Below are 16,866 nucleotides of genomic sequence, written 5' to 3' on the forward strand. Positions count from 1 at the left end.
TCTATGACAGGAAGAGGGCCCTCATGAGATACCAAATCTGTAGATTCCTTGATCTTGGACTTCCCCACCTCCATCGCTGAGAGAAATCAATGTCTGTTGTTTAAGCCGCTCAGTCTATGGTTTTGCTGTTGCAGCCCAAACTAAGACACCATCCTCCTCAATACTGCCAGCAATCTTCCTGACAGGAATGATCTCGTTACTGTCCACATTAAAATCCTGTGGTGACTCCTTATCCTCCTAATAATAACAATTAAGATTTATTGAGCATTTATTTATATGCTAAGTACCTCACATATATTGTTTCCAACAACCCTGAGAGGTATAATTTTACGGGAAAGATAAAGACCAGAGAGGATAAGTAAATTGCCCAAGATCACAAGTTAAGATGAAGTCAAATCTGAACCCAGCTCTACCAGATTCCAAAGCCAGATGCCTCCATTCAGGATAACACTTAAGCTTTCTATCTTGGGATCTAAGACCCCTTATGATGTGACCACTTTTCCCTTGCCACCCTTTCATAAAAACTCTAACTTCCAGCCTTGATGAATGGATAATTTTGCCCAAAGAAGGTATGGGCTTTCACACTTCAGTACTTTGCATCTGCTGTTCTCTCTGTGTGGAATATAGCTCCCCACTTTCCCTGAACACTCATTCTTCAGCATTCAGCTCAACTATCACTTTCTCCATCCCTTACACACACTGGCTGAGGTGCTCTCCTTCTTGTGCTTATCACAAGGTATCACTGTTTGCTTCTCCATCTGTCCTGCTCTTCTAAGAGCAATTTGAGAACTGGCCTAAGGTCAGAATGAAGGCCTGCATTTGAGGCACGAAATTCTGTGTTCTGATCCAACACAGCCTACAACACAGTCCCAGTGTATTAGGAATCAGTAAAAAAGCAAATGAGAGAAGAGCCTCTGTTTGTTTTCCTGAGGGTCACAGAAAAATTACAAGTGGTTCAAAAAGCCCAAGAAGCAACAACGACCCGAAAATCTAAAAATGAAATACTGGAGCTGACAGAACAGGGAACTAGGCATGTAGAGTTGGACAGGCCTGTTCCTTGACCTCATGAAGTTTACAGGTGTCTAGCAGTAGACACCAATGTGTTAATAATTAACAATAACACCAAGCAAATAACACACCAGATATAGGCTGCACAAAATCATGCTGATAAACAGAGTTGACTAATTCCAACAGGGGGATAGGAGAAGAGCTCATGAAAGGTGTAGTATTTGAACTAAACCTTGGATGACAAGTATGATTTTGGCAGCCCAAAAAGATGTTAAGGAATTCCAAAGTGAAGAATAAGCATGAGTAGTGATTTGGAGATGTGTCAGGACACAGGACGTGTTAGCGGGAATGGTATGGCTATATACACACAGTCAGCAACACAATGAGAAAGGAAGCCAACAAGGTCACCTGAGATCACATCACTCCAGAGAGATGGAATGAGGAGCATGTACTTAATTTAGCAGATACAAGGATAGCACTGAAATTTTCTGAACCAGAGGGTGTTTTGGAAAGATTAGTCTGGCACTGGACTAAAGGCCAGACTGCAGCAGAGACACACTGAAAGGTAGAAGCAGTTAGAGGCCCACAGGGACAAAGAAAGAAATCAAAGAGCATGAAGAGGGCAGAGGCAGTCAGAATATAGGAAGAGCAGGCAGATCTCCATGACAAACAATGGCAGAAACAATAGCCCTTAACTATTGACAAGATGTTAAGAAAAGGGAGAGTTCAAGATAATTCTGAAGTCATATTAACATGGAGGAGTGGTGCCTTGAGATAAGGAAAACAGGAGGCACAAATTGGGTGAGGGGAGGCTGGGTAAAGCAGACAAAAAGTACTGAGGTGTTGGCAGGACCTTCTTGTAGACAGTTGGAACCTTAGGTCTAGAGTTCAAAAGAGCAGTTAGAATTAAGGATACAGATCTGATGCCTAAAAGTTGATATCTGAGGCTGTGGCAGGAAGAACAACCAGCCTATTTCAGCAAATCTTCCTAAATCACCACTTTGCTCATATCATCCCTCTATTCAAAATCCTTTAGTGGCTGGAAACACCAGAGGCTCAAACCCAGCCCTCTGTTTCCACTTGTCCACTACAACCCTCTGAAATTCAATTCTAGTTTTTATTTACTATATGTTAAGTGGTGGAAGAGATAAAGGTAAGATAAGACCTCTGACTTGAAGGAATTTACAATCTATCCACTCATCCAACTTTACCTTTAGGCTCTCCCCTTTATCTTTAGGCTCTCCCGGCATGACTCAATTGCAGCCATTCTGTTTCCAAACATACCTTGCACATTCTTGCCTTTGTTCACCCATTTCTCCCTACTGGAATATCTACCCTCCTCTTCTTGGTTTATCTAATTTAGAGCCTCCTTACAAGGTCCAGCTGAAGTCCCACTTCTTCCTTTGCATCTCTGCCAGGCCTGGATGCCTGTGTTTATTTAAGTTACTTTGGACCAAACATATAAAGCCTACTGTTAGCTATCTCTATATGTAAATCCTATTTCTCTATTTGAACTTCAGCTCTTTGGAGTCAAGAACTATGTTTTAAACTTCTTTAAATATCCAACATTTAGGACAACAGTGAGCATTCAAGAATACTCATTCATTTCAAAATATATATGGAGAGCCCACTATGTGCCAAGGTTATATCTACAAGGATACTTGATGATGGCATTTTCAAAGTCGGACTAAGAAGTAATCTCAAGTGACAATTAAATTAAAAGACTGCTTTTCAGCAGGGAGCAGAGATCTCCATTTGGATGTCCCTTCTACACTTACAGCTTTCCTAAATTCTTCTTGCCACATCTAGACCCAGGAGACTTTGCACCACTTAATGTGAGCGCAAAGAAAATGGGCTGAACTGGAGATCAAGCAATTAAAATGTACTTACCAATAAAATGAAAGGGCACCAGCATTACAATGATTCCTAGCCTTAGGAGCACATAAGTCAACTCTGGGAGGGAAGACTGACCTAGATATTTATTGAGTTTACTCTGTCAGCCACTGTTTGAGGCCTGTTTCATTTAGTATTTGACTTAATCTGCAAAATGCTATCAAGCACACATTATTTATCCTCATTTCATAGCTCAAATTGAGGCTCAAAATGCTTATTAATAATCTGCCCAAAGTCACACAGTTAGTAAGTAATAGAACTGAGATTTCAATCCAAGTCTGTAGTGGACTTTTAACCACCACACTCTACTGATGCCATAAAATTATTAGAGGGCAACACAAAGAGTCCTATAAAATGAGGGGAGAGGAGAAGTGCAAATAACAACTGAAACAGGGATTCGTGAAAGGCATCCGGCACCAAGGACTGGTGAAGACTTAGAATGTCCCATGAGGACTGAGACTTGGGAATTTAGCAAAGTGCTAACTATAGAGACTTCAGTGTAAAATTTAAAGTTTATGTTATTTCTTAGGAAAATCTGAACTTTGTTACTGGTAATTCTTTGCATTACTGAGAATCAGAGAGTACAGAGCAGAAGTTAGATAAAGAAATAAGCCAGGAGTGAGCCTAGTGGCAAAAAGAAAGAACCACAGAGATGGAGGGAGAGGCTTATAAGAAGAAGGGAAGAGGGAGAAAAACACAATAGCTTCTATTTAATGGAGCATCACATTCAGAAAAAATGAAATACTTCGCAGATATAGGGAGATCAGGGGTTATCAAGCCTCAAAAAATCATCTTGAAGAAATCAAAGCCTAGATTTGAGAATTGAGATAAGGTTGGTTACATGGGGACAGAATGTAGCCTATAACTTGGATTTCCTGGCGTCTACTCTGTGGTTCTTACCTTACAGGATACTTACCTTCCCTCTTTGAGCCCAGGTTTCATCTATAAGGTGAGGAGTCTGGAGTAGGTCAATGGTTTCCAAATACCAGTCTGTGAACCAGCCATATCAAAATCAGCTGGGGGCCTGCACTGGGCTAAGCGCTTTAATAACATATATTCCTCATAAGGACTGAATGAGTTAGGGTCCCTTTTAATCTCCTTTTAACAAATGAGGAAATTGAGGCATAGAAAGGTTAAACAATCTCCCCAGTTCTTACAGCTTTAAGTGGTAGAGCAGAAGCCCCAGGCACAGAGTTGATGCCAAAGTCCATTTTCCTAACTATCAGGCCACACTGCCTCCAGGAGATTAAACGGAGTAGGATGAGATAGGAGAATGATGTTTTTGCCCTGAAACTTTCAGTAAAGATTCTAGACTTCCTTATACTTTTCTGTTGACTACAGGAAAATGGCCCTTTTATCTCCAAGCATTTTCAGATGCAGAAGAGATCCTCTAGATCTCAGGGAAAAATCTCAATGATACTGGAAAGATAAAAAGCTAGATTACATGGCAATAACTGACTAAAACTGCCACTCCTTGTGCCCCAAACATTATTATAGTACCAACTTTGTTTCTCAGAAAGCACTTAAATATTCGGCAGCACTGGCCCAGCCCTGGCCCTGCTACTCCCCTTCTGAGATTTCTTCTGAGGTCCCCTCTTGATCAAACAACAGCGATCTCAATTTTAATGAAAATCTGCCTCTTTGTGTCACAATTTTGTTCTGCTTTAGAGACTCAAGAGTACAAGACCAAGATAGTAGTATTAATCCAGTAGTTCCTAAACTTAGATTCCACAAAAGAATAAATGTCCCAAAATAAATTAGAAAACCTAACATAAAGTTGTCAACTTTTCATTTTGCTAAGTAAAGATATCTAAAAACAAACGACCATCTGACAACAATTCTTTCATAAAATAATGGCCATTTTTAAACATCAAAAAAGTAGCAAGGGCAATTTCAGAATAAAGGACAGTTCTTTAAATAAGTTTAGCTGTATGAAAGGGCACATTACGTTTTTCTTATCTTTTTAATTTAACTGAGAATTGATAACTTGATGCCTCATTCCAACATCACTCTACATCCTACAGTTCAGAAGCCAAGGAAACGTATGGCCAAAAAGGCTAGGCCAGTTGCTTAAGATCACAGAACATTATTTAAATGAACTCTTGTCCCTTATCAAGAGAGATCTAACCCAACAAGACTCTTTTCTTTGCCTCTAATTCTTCTTAAGGTCCCCAACCCCAGACCACCTTCAAGACTTTTTCCCTCCTCCCAGCTGGCAAAAGAGAGTAATTGTAAGAGAATTAGTGATCAGCCCCAAAGAGGAAACCTGGGCCATGACTCCACCCTCCTCCCACAATCCTGTCTGCTCAGAGGTGCAGTCCGTAACCAACGAAGTTCTAAAAATACGCGCTGGACTTTCAGAACTATGCATCATAATTTAAAAGTGGTTTCCTGATACAGGCAGAAGCATGAGTATGAATTCAGTCTCTATAAAAAAGTCCCACACCAATGCTTAGGCTCTTAACTGCCAGTCACTACAGGCTTAAGTTCCCCCAGGAAGTCGGGCACCCCGCCCTCTCTCCCACTGCACATTTTAACAAGCCCAAAGGCTGTAATACCTCCAATGCTTCAGAGCCCACGAGCTCCTGAGTCAGAGAGAGCAAGGGCTATTTATTTGAGATCCTCAGGCCCAGGCAAGGGAAAAAAAAAACAACTTCACATACTAACCCATACAGCACATGCGGCAAACCAGGTGGGTGTTGAACTCGTGCTCATCTTGGTAATTGGGCCACATGTCGCCCAGCGTCTGCTGACCCCACCTAAAAGGAGGGTGTCCCAGAGAACCTTCAGCTAGGGGTCTGTGCACCCTCTGCAGCTCCTAAAAAAAGGCTGCGAGGTGAACGGACACACAGCCAAAAGGCCAAGTAACGAACAGAGAGACAGCAGAAATACAGAGAAGTGGCTCCACCCACCACTTCCTACTGACCTCCTCCCTCCCCCTGAGGTCAGAGAGGAAGCTCCTCCCTGGGGCACTTCCAAACTGGGTCCAGGTCTTCACACGAATAGCATCCTATTCAAAAGCAGCACCAGCTCAGTGTTTTCAGACCAACAGCAGCATGCAGGGTGGGCGCTTCAGGTGCAAAAGTTCAGCTGAGTTATTAAGTGAATAAGATTGGGCAGGTAGAAGCTGGTCTTTGAGTTACCCTCCATTTGCAGAGCAGAAGCTTGTGACCCGGTGAATCTCCCAGTTGCAGAAGAGCTGGTGAGGTAAAAGGGCTTACTGCCAAGTCAGGAACAGTGCACCCATTGCCCAACCACCTGCTCCCTGGGCCTGCCTCTTCGAGGCAGAAGTAAGTATAAAGTGTTAACCAGCTGAGATGAGAAGGCCCCACAATGGGAAGGCTGTCATGGAGCAAGCCCATACAGTGTCCGCTGCCAACAGATTCCTAGGTTTGAAAGCAAGCTTCATGCCCCCAAACTTACAGCTGCCCAGAGTCACAGTCTCTCCCCAGTGATTCCACCTACTGTACAGAGTAGCCCAGCCCCGGCCAGCCTCTAGGTAGATACGGCACAGCAGGTTTCATCAGCTTCAAAAATACCATTTGCTTGTTGCTCTATTCTTTCCCCTCATCCAGCCAGGAATGTCACCCCAAAGTCCCCTTCCTCTTCCAGACCCGCCTACTCGGTCTCAGCAGTCACCGCACTTAACTCAGCTGTGCCAGAAATCCCTTTACCCTTCGGTGGAAGGCTGCTTGCTTGTTTGTCCAACTTGTTTTCTGAGTCTTGGCTAATTGTACCAGACACTGGAATGCTGAAGAAACACAATGAAGGGCTTTTTCATTCAGATGGCCCGGCCCATCAGGGCTCCTTCACAATTCTGACCCAACCAGGGGATAGAAAAGCTGAGCCTCTGCAGATGTCAGGACAGACACTCCGATCCTGGCCCCACACCTCTCAGAAAGGCCCCACTGCAGATAAGGGCCTAATCACTGGCCCTCTGCTCTAGCTCCCTAAATAGAACAACTTCTTCAGGCTAATGCTACTTCCAATCCTGTTCCTGAAGACAGGGAGGGAGTGGCAGCACTCAGGAACATAAGTTTCTAGAGATTAGCCCAAAAGACTGCAAGTGGGAAAAAAGTAAACACAAGCTCACCTGGCAGGCTTCTTAGTCTAAACAAGCCCTGTGACCTGCCTCAGTTTCCTGACAGCTTCCTTACCCCCTACTGGACATCCTCCCAGCTACAAACTGGTAATAATCCTGCTACTACTTACTAATAACAGGACTCACAGCTGACTTTATCCCTCCTTGACTAAGCTCCCAGTCACCCCGATAACCTGTGACAACTCTACTCAGTTTGTTCCTCTTACTAGAATCTTCTAAGTCAGTCTTGGAGGAAGCATCCTCCTAGAATTTACCTTGTCCTAGGAAAAGAAATGCATAAGAAATAGGGAAGAGAGAAGAAAAGGGAATAAATAAAAAGAAATCATTACTAAATATGATTCATATTTAGTAACCTTTTCCTCTATCAGATTGAAATTCTTTGAGTGCAGGGATTGTCTTTTGTTTTCACATCCCAGTTTCTAACACATTTAGAAGGCACTCAATGACCTAAGCTGAAATTAACTGAGCATCTACTGTAACTGTTAGTTCACAGCCAATGTGCTAAAATCTTTGAATATCATTTCACTTAATCCCAATTCTCTAAGAAAGGTATTATCATTTCCATTGCAGAGATTAAATTACTTTTAAAGGGTTAAATAACTTGACCAAGATTACATATCCATCTGTCCTGCTCCAAAGCGAGGCCTCCTGCTATACTCTGCTGTCTTTGAGGGGGACCTAAACCAGAATAACTCAAAGGGGTGGGAAGCTGTATATGTAAGGAGGTAGAATGTTATGGGAAGTTAAGAAATAAAAACACTTAACTATGGTCAACTGAAGATTTACGGAATATCTCAAATGAGTATATAGGGCAACCTCTAGAAATATTAAATAATTTCCCAATCTCCAAAGATCAAAAAGATCATTACTGGGTAAGGTTTGAGGAAGGTGAACCAAAGCCTGCCTTTTTCTCTCTCCCCTGGCATCCAAGCAGAACTTAATTCCTCTGAAGGTACTACAGCCTGAAGAAAGTAGAAGAGAGTGAGCAATGTCAGTCTAGCCACCAGGAGACAGGCCTTCCCTTGAGGATCCCAGGAGGTCCTGAGCCTCAAAAGGGAAGCTGCTGCTGACAGAAAGGAGAGGACCCTGATGAAGACAGTCAGCTCTTAATTACCCAGAGGAAACCAGCCTGTATAGTGATTATCTGGGCCCTTCCCCTTCCTTTTTTGCCTAACATTTAGTCATTTCATAGTTCACCAGATGTCCAGAGATGTGAGAGGCAGGAAAAAGTGATTCTGGCTGCTACATGCACATCGTTAAAATTTTGAATGGAGAGAAGAGATTCGAGCCAGTACTTCCACATGCGGCTAGAGGTTATCTGAGAATTTACAGCTACTGGCATTCTTTCAATAGCACAGAATACTGAAGCTATATATTTGATTTATTTTCTAAAACATCAAAATCACCCACTATTGAGGATAGTAAAGCAGACGAAGTCTTTCCTTCTAACGTGTGAGACAATGATTCATAATATGTCACTAACTTTTATACACTTCCACATTGGCTTCTATCACATTTTTAAATTCCCAATTGTAAAGACAAGCACTTATATTTTGCCCTAGAAGCCCAGAGGAAAGTGCTATGTCTTTGATGATACTTTTTGTTTTTAAAAAAGTACAATGATAGCAAAAATTATATACCATATGCAGAATATATTCTAAGAACTAACTCAAAACAACCATGTAGTATTATTAATCCCATTTTACAGATTAGGAAGCAGAGGCCCAGACAGAATAATGTCAGTCTGCCAGTAGGGGCAAAGCTAGGATGAAAATGCAGGCAATTTGACCCCAGACTCTCAACAAGCTCTCAACTACAATTCCATACTATATCCAAGTATGGGCCAGATGATGACACTGCCAGAATTCATAGAAAATTAGACTTTAGTCTTTTTACCTCTCATACAAATTAGAAATCTGAAGTCCAGAGGAGTTAAGTGACCTGTCTAATATCACATAGTAGTAAACAGAAAAGCCAGGACTTTAGAACCCCAGATCTTCTGACTTCAAGTTCAGTGGTCTTCCTACCACACTGCGCAATCTAGAAAAAAACAGCTAAGGAAAGAAAAAGAGAAAGACTACATCTTGATTAAAACATCTAATGCTTTAGTCATTTGAGTAAAGATATATTAGATATATGACCGTCTGTTCAAATACTTGAGTGCCTATTACATGCTTAACACAATCTTAAATAATACAAATGGAAGATGCATGGCTAAGTCATAAATGGAGGAATCAAGATTCAAAGCCATCTCAAAAATCTACACCAAATCTCACAGGACAAAATTTAACTAGAATACCTTTAAGTCTTACGCTGAAGTTCAAGAAAACCAAAGGCAGAGTGGCCTCTGGAGGGGAGACAGCAATTGTTTGTGTACAGGGTTTGGTCATTTTATGCCTTGTCTTCAGTTTGATGAGATGCAATAGTGTGCTGGAGCTGCTTAAAAAAAAAAAAGGCAAAATTCTAGATTGTACTTCATGTGATCCAGATCCAGGCATCGTAACTGGTCATCCCAGTGAATGCCGGAAATGCAAAGAACCTTAAAAGATTGGATTGTCCAATCCTTTCATTTTACAGATATAGAAAACAAGATCATAGTGGGAAATCTATCCTTCCACAAACACACAAAAAATTCAAATGTTCTTCTCAAGTATATAAAGAAAGCCCCTTTTCTATTTATACTACCATGACATAGAATTTAATAAACTGAAACACAGGGCAACGCTGTATCATTCGGTTACCCTACACTGAGCACCTGCCGCAGGCCGCACATCAAGCCAGCCAAGCCCTGTAAACATACAAATGAACAGGGACAGTTCCTGGTTCAGCTTCATCTAACACTATCTTAATTCCTCCATTTATTTGTTCAAGCAACATTTACTGACATCTGTTTTGTCACAGACACTTGGGAAACCGAGATGAGTAAGAGTCCCTGTTCTTAAAGATCTTACAGTCTAACAGAATCTAACTAGTGAGGAGAGAAGCTAAACAAGATGACAACACAGGTTGGAATAAGAAGAATTAACAGAATGCTACTGGAGCGTAGAAGAGGAGCTCTTATTTTAGTCAAGGAAGGCTCTTCAGAAGTGGTAAGTACTTACCTTAAAGGATAAGCATCAAGTAGTCCAGTTGAACAAAAGATACATTTCAGGGAGAGATCTACAAGTTTTTAAATGATGTTTGAGTACTGAGTGCTTATAAAAACAAGACAGGAAGTAAGACTAGTGAAACAGACGGGGCAGATCATGAAAACCCTTTTATCTCACGCTAAAGAGTCTAAACTTTCCTTTAAAAGCAGAAAGAAAGCTTTTTGTTTTTGTTTTTGTTTTGTTTTGTTTGTTTTAAAGCAGGAGAGTGACATAGATAGCTCGTTATTTAGAAAGATCACTCTGGCTACAGTTAGAAGACAGACTGGGGCGAGGGGGCAGAGGGAGCATAGAGAGTGGGCAAAATAGATTATTTCAACACTCCTGTAAAGAAGAAATGAAGATGAAAACTAAAACAGTAGGAAGCCTTGGGAACAATGAGATAATGTATGTGAATACAAGTGTGGACCAGGTATACTGAAAACTACTTAAAATTCCAAGTACTACGCGAGGGCTGAATTCTGTGTTACAGGTATTAAATGGCTTCAGTACAAACTATGTCTTCCTGTATTTTGTTTACATCTGCTTAAGAGATGGTGACTTGGGAACATGGTTGTAAAAGCCATGTGCTTATATAACTAGATCTCACCAATGGACCCATAACACCTAGCAAAAATAGCCAAGGAAAGCTAAGGAATAGTAATCAGTGATTATTCTCCCAAGTTTCTGCTGTACTCCCTTCACCTCTCAACACACACATGACCACCACATTTTCAAAGCAAAAATCATCAGTTTAACTGTTCAGAGGGAATACTAGAATAAGGAGTTAGGAAACTGCATACAGTGATGGAAAGGGAAGTGTCTAGGCTGGTGAAGACAGCCTTAAGTATGGGCAAGCCTGACACTTACAAGAGGGAGTACAGATCTCCTTACGATGCAGTTACATCCTGATAAGCCCAGCAGGTTAAAAATATCCTAAGTCAAAAGTGCATTTAATACATCCAACCTACCAAACATCATCACTTGGCCTAGCCTACCTTAAATGTGCTCAGAACACTTGCATTAGCCTACAGGAGGGCAAAATCATCTAACACAAAGTCTGTTTCACAATGAAGTGCTGGATCTCTCAGGCTACTTACTGAAAGTGAAAACCAGAATGGTTGTGTGAGTTGTTTACCCCCATGATCACATGGCTGAATGGGAGCTGCAGCTGCTGACACTGCCCAGCATCAGGAGAGAGTATGTACTGCCTATTACCAATGCAGGAAAAGATCAAAATTCAAAATTCAGGTGGAGGCACCACAGCTCAGCGGTAGAGAACCTGCCTAGCATCCACGAGGTCCTGTGTTCAATCCTCAGTACCTCCATTAAAAAAATGAATAAACTAGATTACCTTCCTCCTCAAAACAAAACAAAACAAAAACTGGGGGGAGGGGAGAAAAAAATTCAAAATTCAAAGAATGATTTCCTTGATTGTAAACTGCTTTCACACCATCATTAAAGTCGAAAATTCTAAGTTGAACCATTGTAATTTGGGGACCGTCTGTATACTTGATCTTTGCCAGGCAGAATTTGGCTGATGGGCGTAAATTACAGAGAGGCAACTTTCAGCTTGAAAAACAACTCCTCCATTACCAACATAATGAAGAGTTGATAGGCTGTATGTTATACAACCAAAGACCTTCAAACAAAGGAAGAATAACTTCTGACAAGGGTAAGACTAAGTAAAAGGTTGGGCTGGTTAATACATAAGGTCCCTTCCAACTCTAAGAGCAATATAGAATATGGTATCACCTTTAAGAATGGAAGAAGTCAGAAATCCATTCAAATATGGTGAAGATTTACTGTAACATGGTATCTCAGAACTGCAGCACTAAAAGAAATCTAGCGGTCTTCAATTTTTGACAGGAGAACACTTTCCAAACAAATCTTAAATGAAACTCAACATATAGAACATATAATATCAGTATTTAATAGTATAAATCAATTTCATAGATTCAAGTTTAAGTTACTTATTTTTAAAGCTAAATGACATAATCAATCAGGTAATTGTGATTTGAAATTAGAGAGTATTTTAGTTATATCAGCAACTGTTTATTTCTGTCCTGTATTTTACGGCAGGGAACCATTTTTTAAAAACTGGTTTATATAAATAGAAACAAACAGTAACAGTTTCATAGTTTGCCTGTCATCTCAGGGTATTATTTAAATAAACTGATACAAGAGCATGAAGGAATAGCAGAAATGTTTGTTTCAAAGTTAAATACCTTCAATATCTAAAAACTATGTACATTCTTATAATATGTAAATGTGACTAGAAAAGTGGGACAGGAAACACAAAAACTTGTAGTACACATTAAGCCAATATTACAATATTACCACTTAACAATGTGGCACCTACTCACTATTATGAACTGAACACCTGAACCTTGCCTAGAATTTATTAAGCACAGGACCTGTGTTCCACAGTGTGTTCTGCAACAATGTACACACTTTCTATTAGGGGGGAAAGAAAAGACCAGACTAGAAGAGACAATCTTCACCTTTTAAATCAGGTACACATTTATAAGCAATGTAAATATATACACAGAGATGGTAGAGAAACTTTATTCTGGTGATATCCAACTGGCAGGTAGGACATTACATTAGAATGTACATGTCATTTTAAAATATATTTTAATAGATAAAATACATCTTAACATTGAAATAATAAAATAGGTATAGAATCTCAAATACTTCTGTGAAAGTTTTATTTTTTTTAAGATATGAATAACTTTAATAACATGGTTTTATTTATTTATTTATTTGTGTATATATTTTTATTTAAGTATAGTCAGTGTTGTGTCAGTTTCTGGTGTATAGCATAATGCTTCAGTCATACATGAACATATATATATTCATTTTCATATTCTTTTTCACCGTAAGTTACTACAAGATACTGAATATAGTTCCCTGTACTATATAATATGAACTTGTTGTTTATCTATTTTATATATGTATTAGTTAGTATCTGCAAATTTCAAACTTTCAATTTATCCCTTCCCACTCCCTTTCCCCGCTGGTAACCATAAGTTTGTTTTCTATACCTGTGAGTCTGTTTTTGTCTTGTAAATAAGTTCGTTTGTCTTTTTTTTTTTTTTTTTTTTTTAGGTTCCACATATAAGTGATGTCATATGGTATTTTTCTTTCTCTTTCTGGCTTACTTCACTTAGAATGATGATCTCCAGGTCCATCCATGTTGCTGCAACTTCTGTGAAAGTTTTAGAATCTATACTTTCCAACTGGAAAAACAATTGCTCTAGTTTTATAGATAAACTGAACATAGCACATTCCCAATATAAGTGTTACGTACTAGAATCAAATTTGTTTCATAAAAATAAACAGCTTTTACAATGTTTTTCTTTTTATTTCAACGTATTTATTCGCTATTTATGAAATTAATACTTCCAAAACATGAACAAGAAAGCACTTCAAAGATAGGGCTATGATTTCTAAGTTCAACAGCAAATTCTATACTTAAGACAAACTTTTTAAAGTGTTAATCAACTAGTGATTTAGAAATGCCATTACCTTAATGCACAGAAAAATGAAAGCAGCAGCCTCTGCCTAGGTAGTATTTACTTTCTCATTACGCATGACACAGTACATAGAGCCGAATAACTCATGTCTGCCTCCTGCTTTCTTTCTAAGCTCAAATACAGGCTTACATTTCAGGAAAGCCACTTTGGGCTACCTTTTAAAACACACCACCACACAAGCAAATGTATTTCTAAATGTCTGTCTGCTTTTGCTGATACAGATACACATTGGGATTTGAATATTTAGTCATAAGCTTTTCTGGGACTTAATGGATGAATCTAATTCTAATTCTGTCAAACATTCATGAATTTCTAATAGAAAGCTAAGTAATAAGTCATCAAATCTCCATCTTAATTGTGAGATATAAAGTAACAAGTATTTCAATAGGTTGGTTTGATGGTAGAAAGCAGGTCACCAAGTCAGTACTAAAGGCGCTGAGATCCAAGGGTGTACACCAGCAAAAGTTGGGACTTTATTAATCCTCAACTATGGAGATTTAGAATCAGCTAAAGACAGGGCTGATCTCGGCACTGGGCGTTTAGAAGCCAAAGGAATATAATGTAAATAAATAGTAATACTGGTAGAAAGAGGGGTCTGCTACTACTAAAAAGAATTCCAAAAAAATTTTTTTTTGAGTATCAGGGGCAGAATGCCTGGGGAAAAGAACAGTTAACTTCCTTGCACTGAACAGGATGGCTTGGATACACACAGAGTAAACTGTGTAGCTCCTGAGGGGAAAGAACAGTTTCAACCCTATCAAAGAGAACAGAAGCACCCCCGTGTTACAAGATGCAAGTCGGCAAGGACACTGCACGACCCTTTCCTCTCACTGACCTTTCCTCCTCTGCCTGTTCCCACTCGACTAGACACCAAATCCAGAAACTTCTCTAATCCCACAAGCTCTCCCACACGAGCACCTGGAGAAGGGTAACATAGTAACTGTACGTTTTTGGTAAAAAAAAGATCCAAAATCCACTTTGAGACTGAGAAAGTAAGGAAAGGAAGGGCTCCAATCTCTGAGGACAGACAAAAGCCAGCATAGTTGCCAGTTCCCTCACCCTCGAGCCCAGACATCACCTCATCAAGCCAGCACCCTCCAGTCAGACAAGCCTCACAGAACAGGAAAGGGTCCACTTCCCAAAATGGTCCCAGGGCAGCCTGGTTTCATCACACACACACCCAGGTCTGACAGCACCCAGCCCAGAGGCCGTACTGGCCCTTTAAGGAAAGCAACTGAGAAGACCTCCGTCATCCACCCCACCCTCAAAAGTCCCACAGCAGATTTCAAGAATCACTGGGCACCAGTTACCTGCTCTGCCTCTGGCACATCTCTTCCAGTAAAGAACACCAGCAATTCCAAGAACGTGAGTCAAAATAAAGATGGTTGGTGGTAAATAAGATGAATCTAAGAGAGGCATTTCCAGGCCCGTCCTCTCTCCTTCCGAGTTAGCCACAAGCCCACAGTGCAGCACAGCTCTAAATGCCTTTCTCCTGAGGTTACTGCTGTCCTGTACTATCAGCACAGAGGCAGAGGCCCGCAACTCAGTGTTGTCAGAAACTTCCTGGCGGCTTCTCCTCCATCTCGCCTCTGCTTTTCAGCAGGCAGTAGTAGACAGGGAAAAACTGTACAGTGTGTCTCAGACAAAGCCCAGGAAACAACTGGCCAAAGGGGGAGGGGAAAGGGAAGGAGGAACCAGGAGAGTGAAAAGGGGCGCCTAAGCTAGTGCTGAGCTGACTCAAACTCTATCTTTGGCATCCTCTGTTCAGCTTAAACAAACAAGCCTCAGACCCTTCTACAAGAAGGGAGGCTGTCAGAGGACGTCACACTCTTAACTTTCCATTCCCAGCCTGGCTGGGATGGAGCCAGAAGAAAAAAGTCACAGAAGCACTAGGGAACCACTTGCAGGGAGGAGGCAAAGTACTCAAGGATGCAAAATGTCCACAAGTTCCCTGGCACAGTTGGAGGGCAACCCTTCCACACGCACAACCTGGGAGGAGGTAAGGGACCTGAACATCACTACAGAGAGGATCACATAAAGAGCAAGCTCCATGAAACAGACCTGATGTCAGGCATGAGGAAGATCAACAAGGAGAGCAAAACTGCTCCACGAGTGTGCTTCTCGAGAACTGAAAAATCCACTGAAGTTCTACTAGCTGCCCTAGGGGGCATCAGGATACTCAATGACAGCAGAAGACAATGCCTTCCACTAAACTAAGGCCCGCTTGCAAATGAAAACTTGATATGGACATTGTAGCAGCAACTGGAAACACTTTAACACTTACATACCCAGCAGGATGACTAAAACTGAAAAAAGATTGATAATACCAAGTCTTGGCAAGATATAAAACAACTGGAACCCTCATACACCGCTGGTGGGGGTGTAAATTGGCCACTCTAGAAACTACTCTAGAAAATAGTCACACACATACCGGGATGACGAAGCAATTATCACTCCTAGGTACTGACCCAAGCAAAATGAAAACAAGTGTACACACAAAAACCTGTAAGAAAATGTTTATAGCAGCTTTATTCAAAATAACTAAAAACTGGAAACAACCCAAATGTCAATCATCTGGTGAACTAATAAACAAATTGTGGTGCATCCACACAGTGGACTACATACACCACAGCAATACAAAAAGGAGCAAACTCCTGATACATACAAAGCATAGCTCAATCTCAAAAGCGTTAGGCTAAATGAAAGAAGCCAAATACAAAAGGCTACATACTGTGTGATTTCATTTATATGATATTCTAGAAAAGCAAAACTACAGAGACAGAAACGAGATGAGTGGTTACCAGGGGCTCAGGGTGAGGGAAGAGAACTGACTACCAAGAAACACAAGAAAACTTCACGGGGTGATAGAATTGTTCTATATGCCAATTGTGATGATGGTTCCATGACTGTATACATTTGTCAAAACACAACATTGTAGACCCCAAAGGGTGAATTTTACTGTATATTAAGTTACATTTCAATAAACCTGGCAAATTTATTTAAAGAAAGAAGCCTGCACAACCTAAGCTGAACATGAAAGTTCTTGCAGTGCCACTGCGCCTCTCTTCATCTACTTTCCTATGAAGAGGTACTTACAAAATGAAGTATGGATACACAGTAACACAGAAGACCCAATGGCCAAGAGTACATCCAACACCCATCACTCAGAGAAGGGTTATAGCCTCATCTTTCTACCAAA

General features: G+C 40.6%; 1 protein-coding gene and 1 long non-coding RNA gene across 22 annotated transcripts in view; one reads left to right on the top strand and one right to left on the bottom strand.

Moving 5' to 3' along the window:
• The window catches only part of MACF1 (microtubule actin crosslinking factor 1), a 311,004-nt gene that overhangs the window by 205,613 nt on the left and 88,525 nt on the right, over positions 1-16,866 (bottom strand). The window contains exon 1 of one of the 21 annotated variants that reach the window (XM_074376763.1): positions 14,978-15,426. The exons of 19 other annotated variants lie outside the window; for them this stretch is intronic. In XM_074376763.1, coding sequence (XP_074232864.1) covers positions 14,978-15,086 — 109 coding nt within the window. In that variant the 5' untranslated portion in view covers positions 15,087-15,426. Of the gene's footprint in view, positions 1-5,568; positions 5,654-14,977; positions 15,427-16,866 lie in introns of those variants that run through there. One more of the 21 variants, XM_074376765.1, reaches the window with a different exon arrangement.
• LOC141579606 (uncharacterized) lies at positions 9,233-13,486 on the top strand. Its single transcript, XR_012511334.1, has 3 exons — positions 9,233-10,092; positions 11,655-11,803; positions 13,240-13,486. It is a non-coding gene; the product is annotated as an uncharacterized LOC141579606 (long non-coding RNA).

Source organism: Camelus bactrianus, chromosome 13 (assembly GCF_048773025.1).
Source record: "Camelus bactrianus isolate YW-2024 breed Bactrian camel chromosome 13, ASM4877302v1, whole genome shotgun sequence".
Classification (NCBI taxonomy): Eukaryota; Metazoa; Chordata; class Mammalia; order Artiodactyla; family Camelidae; genus Camelus; species Camelus bactrianus.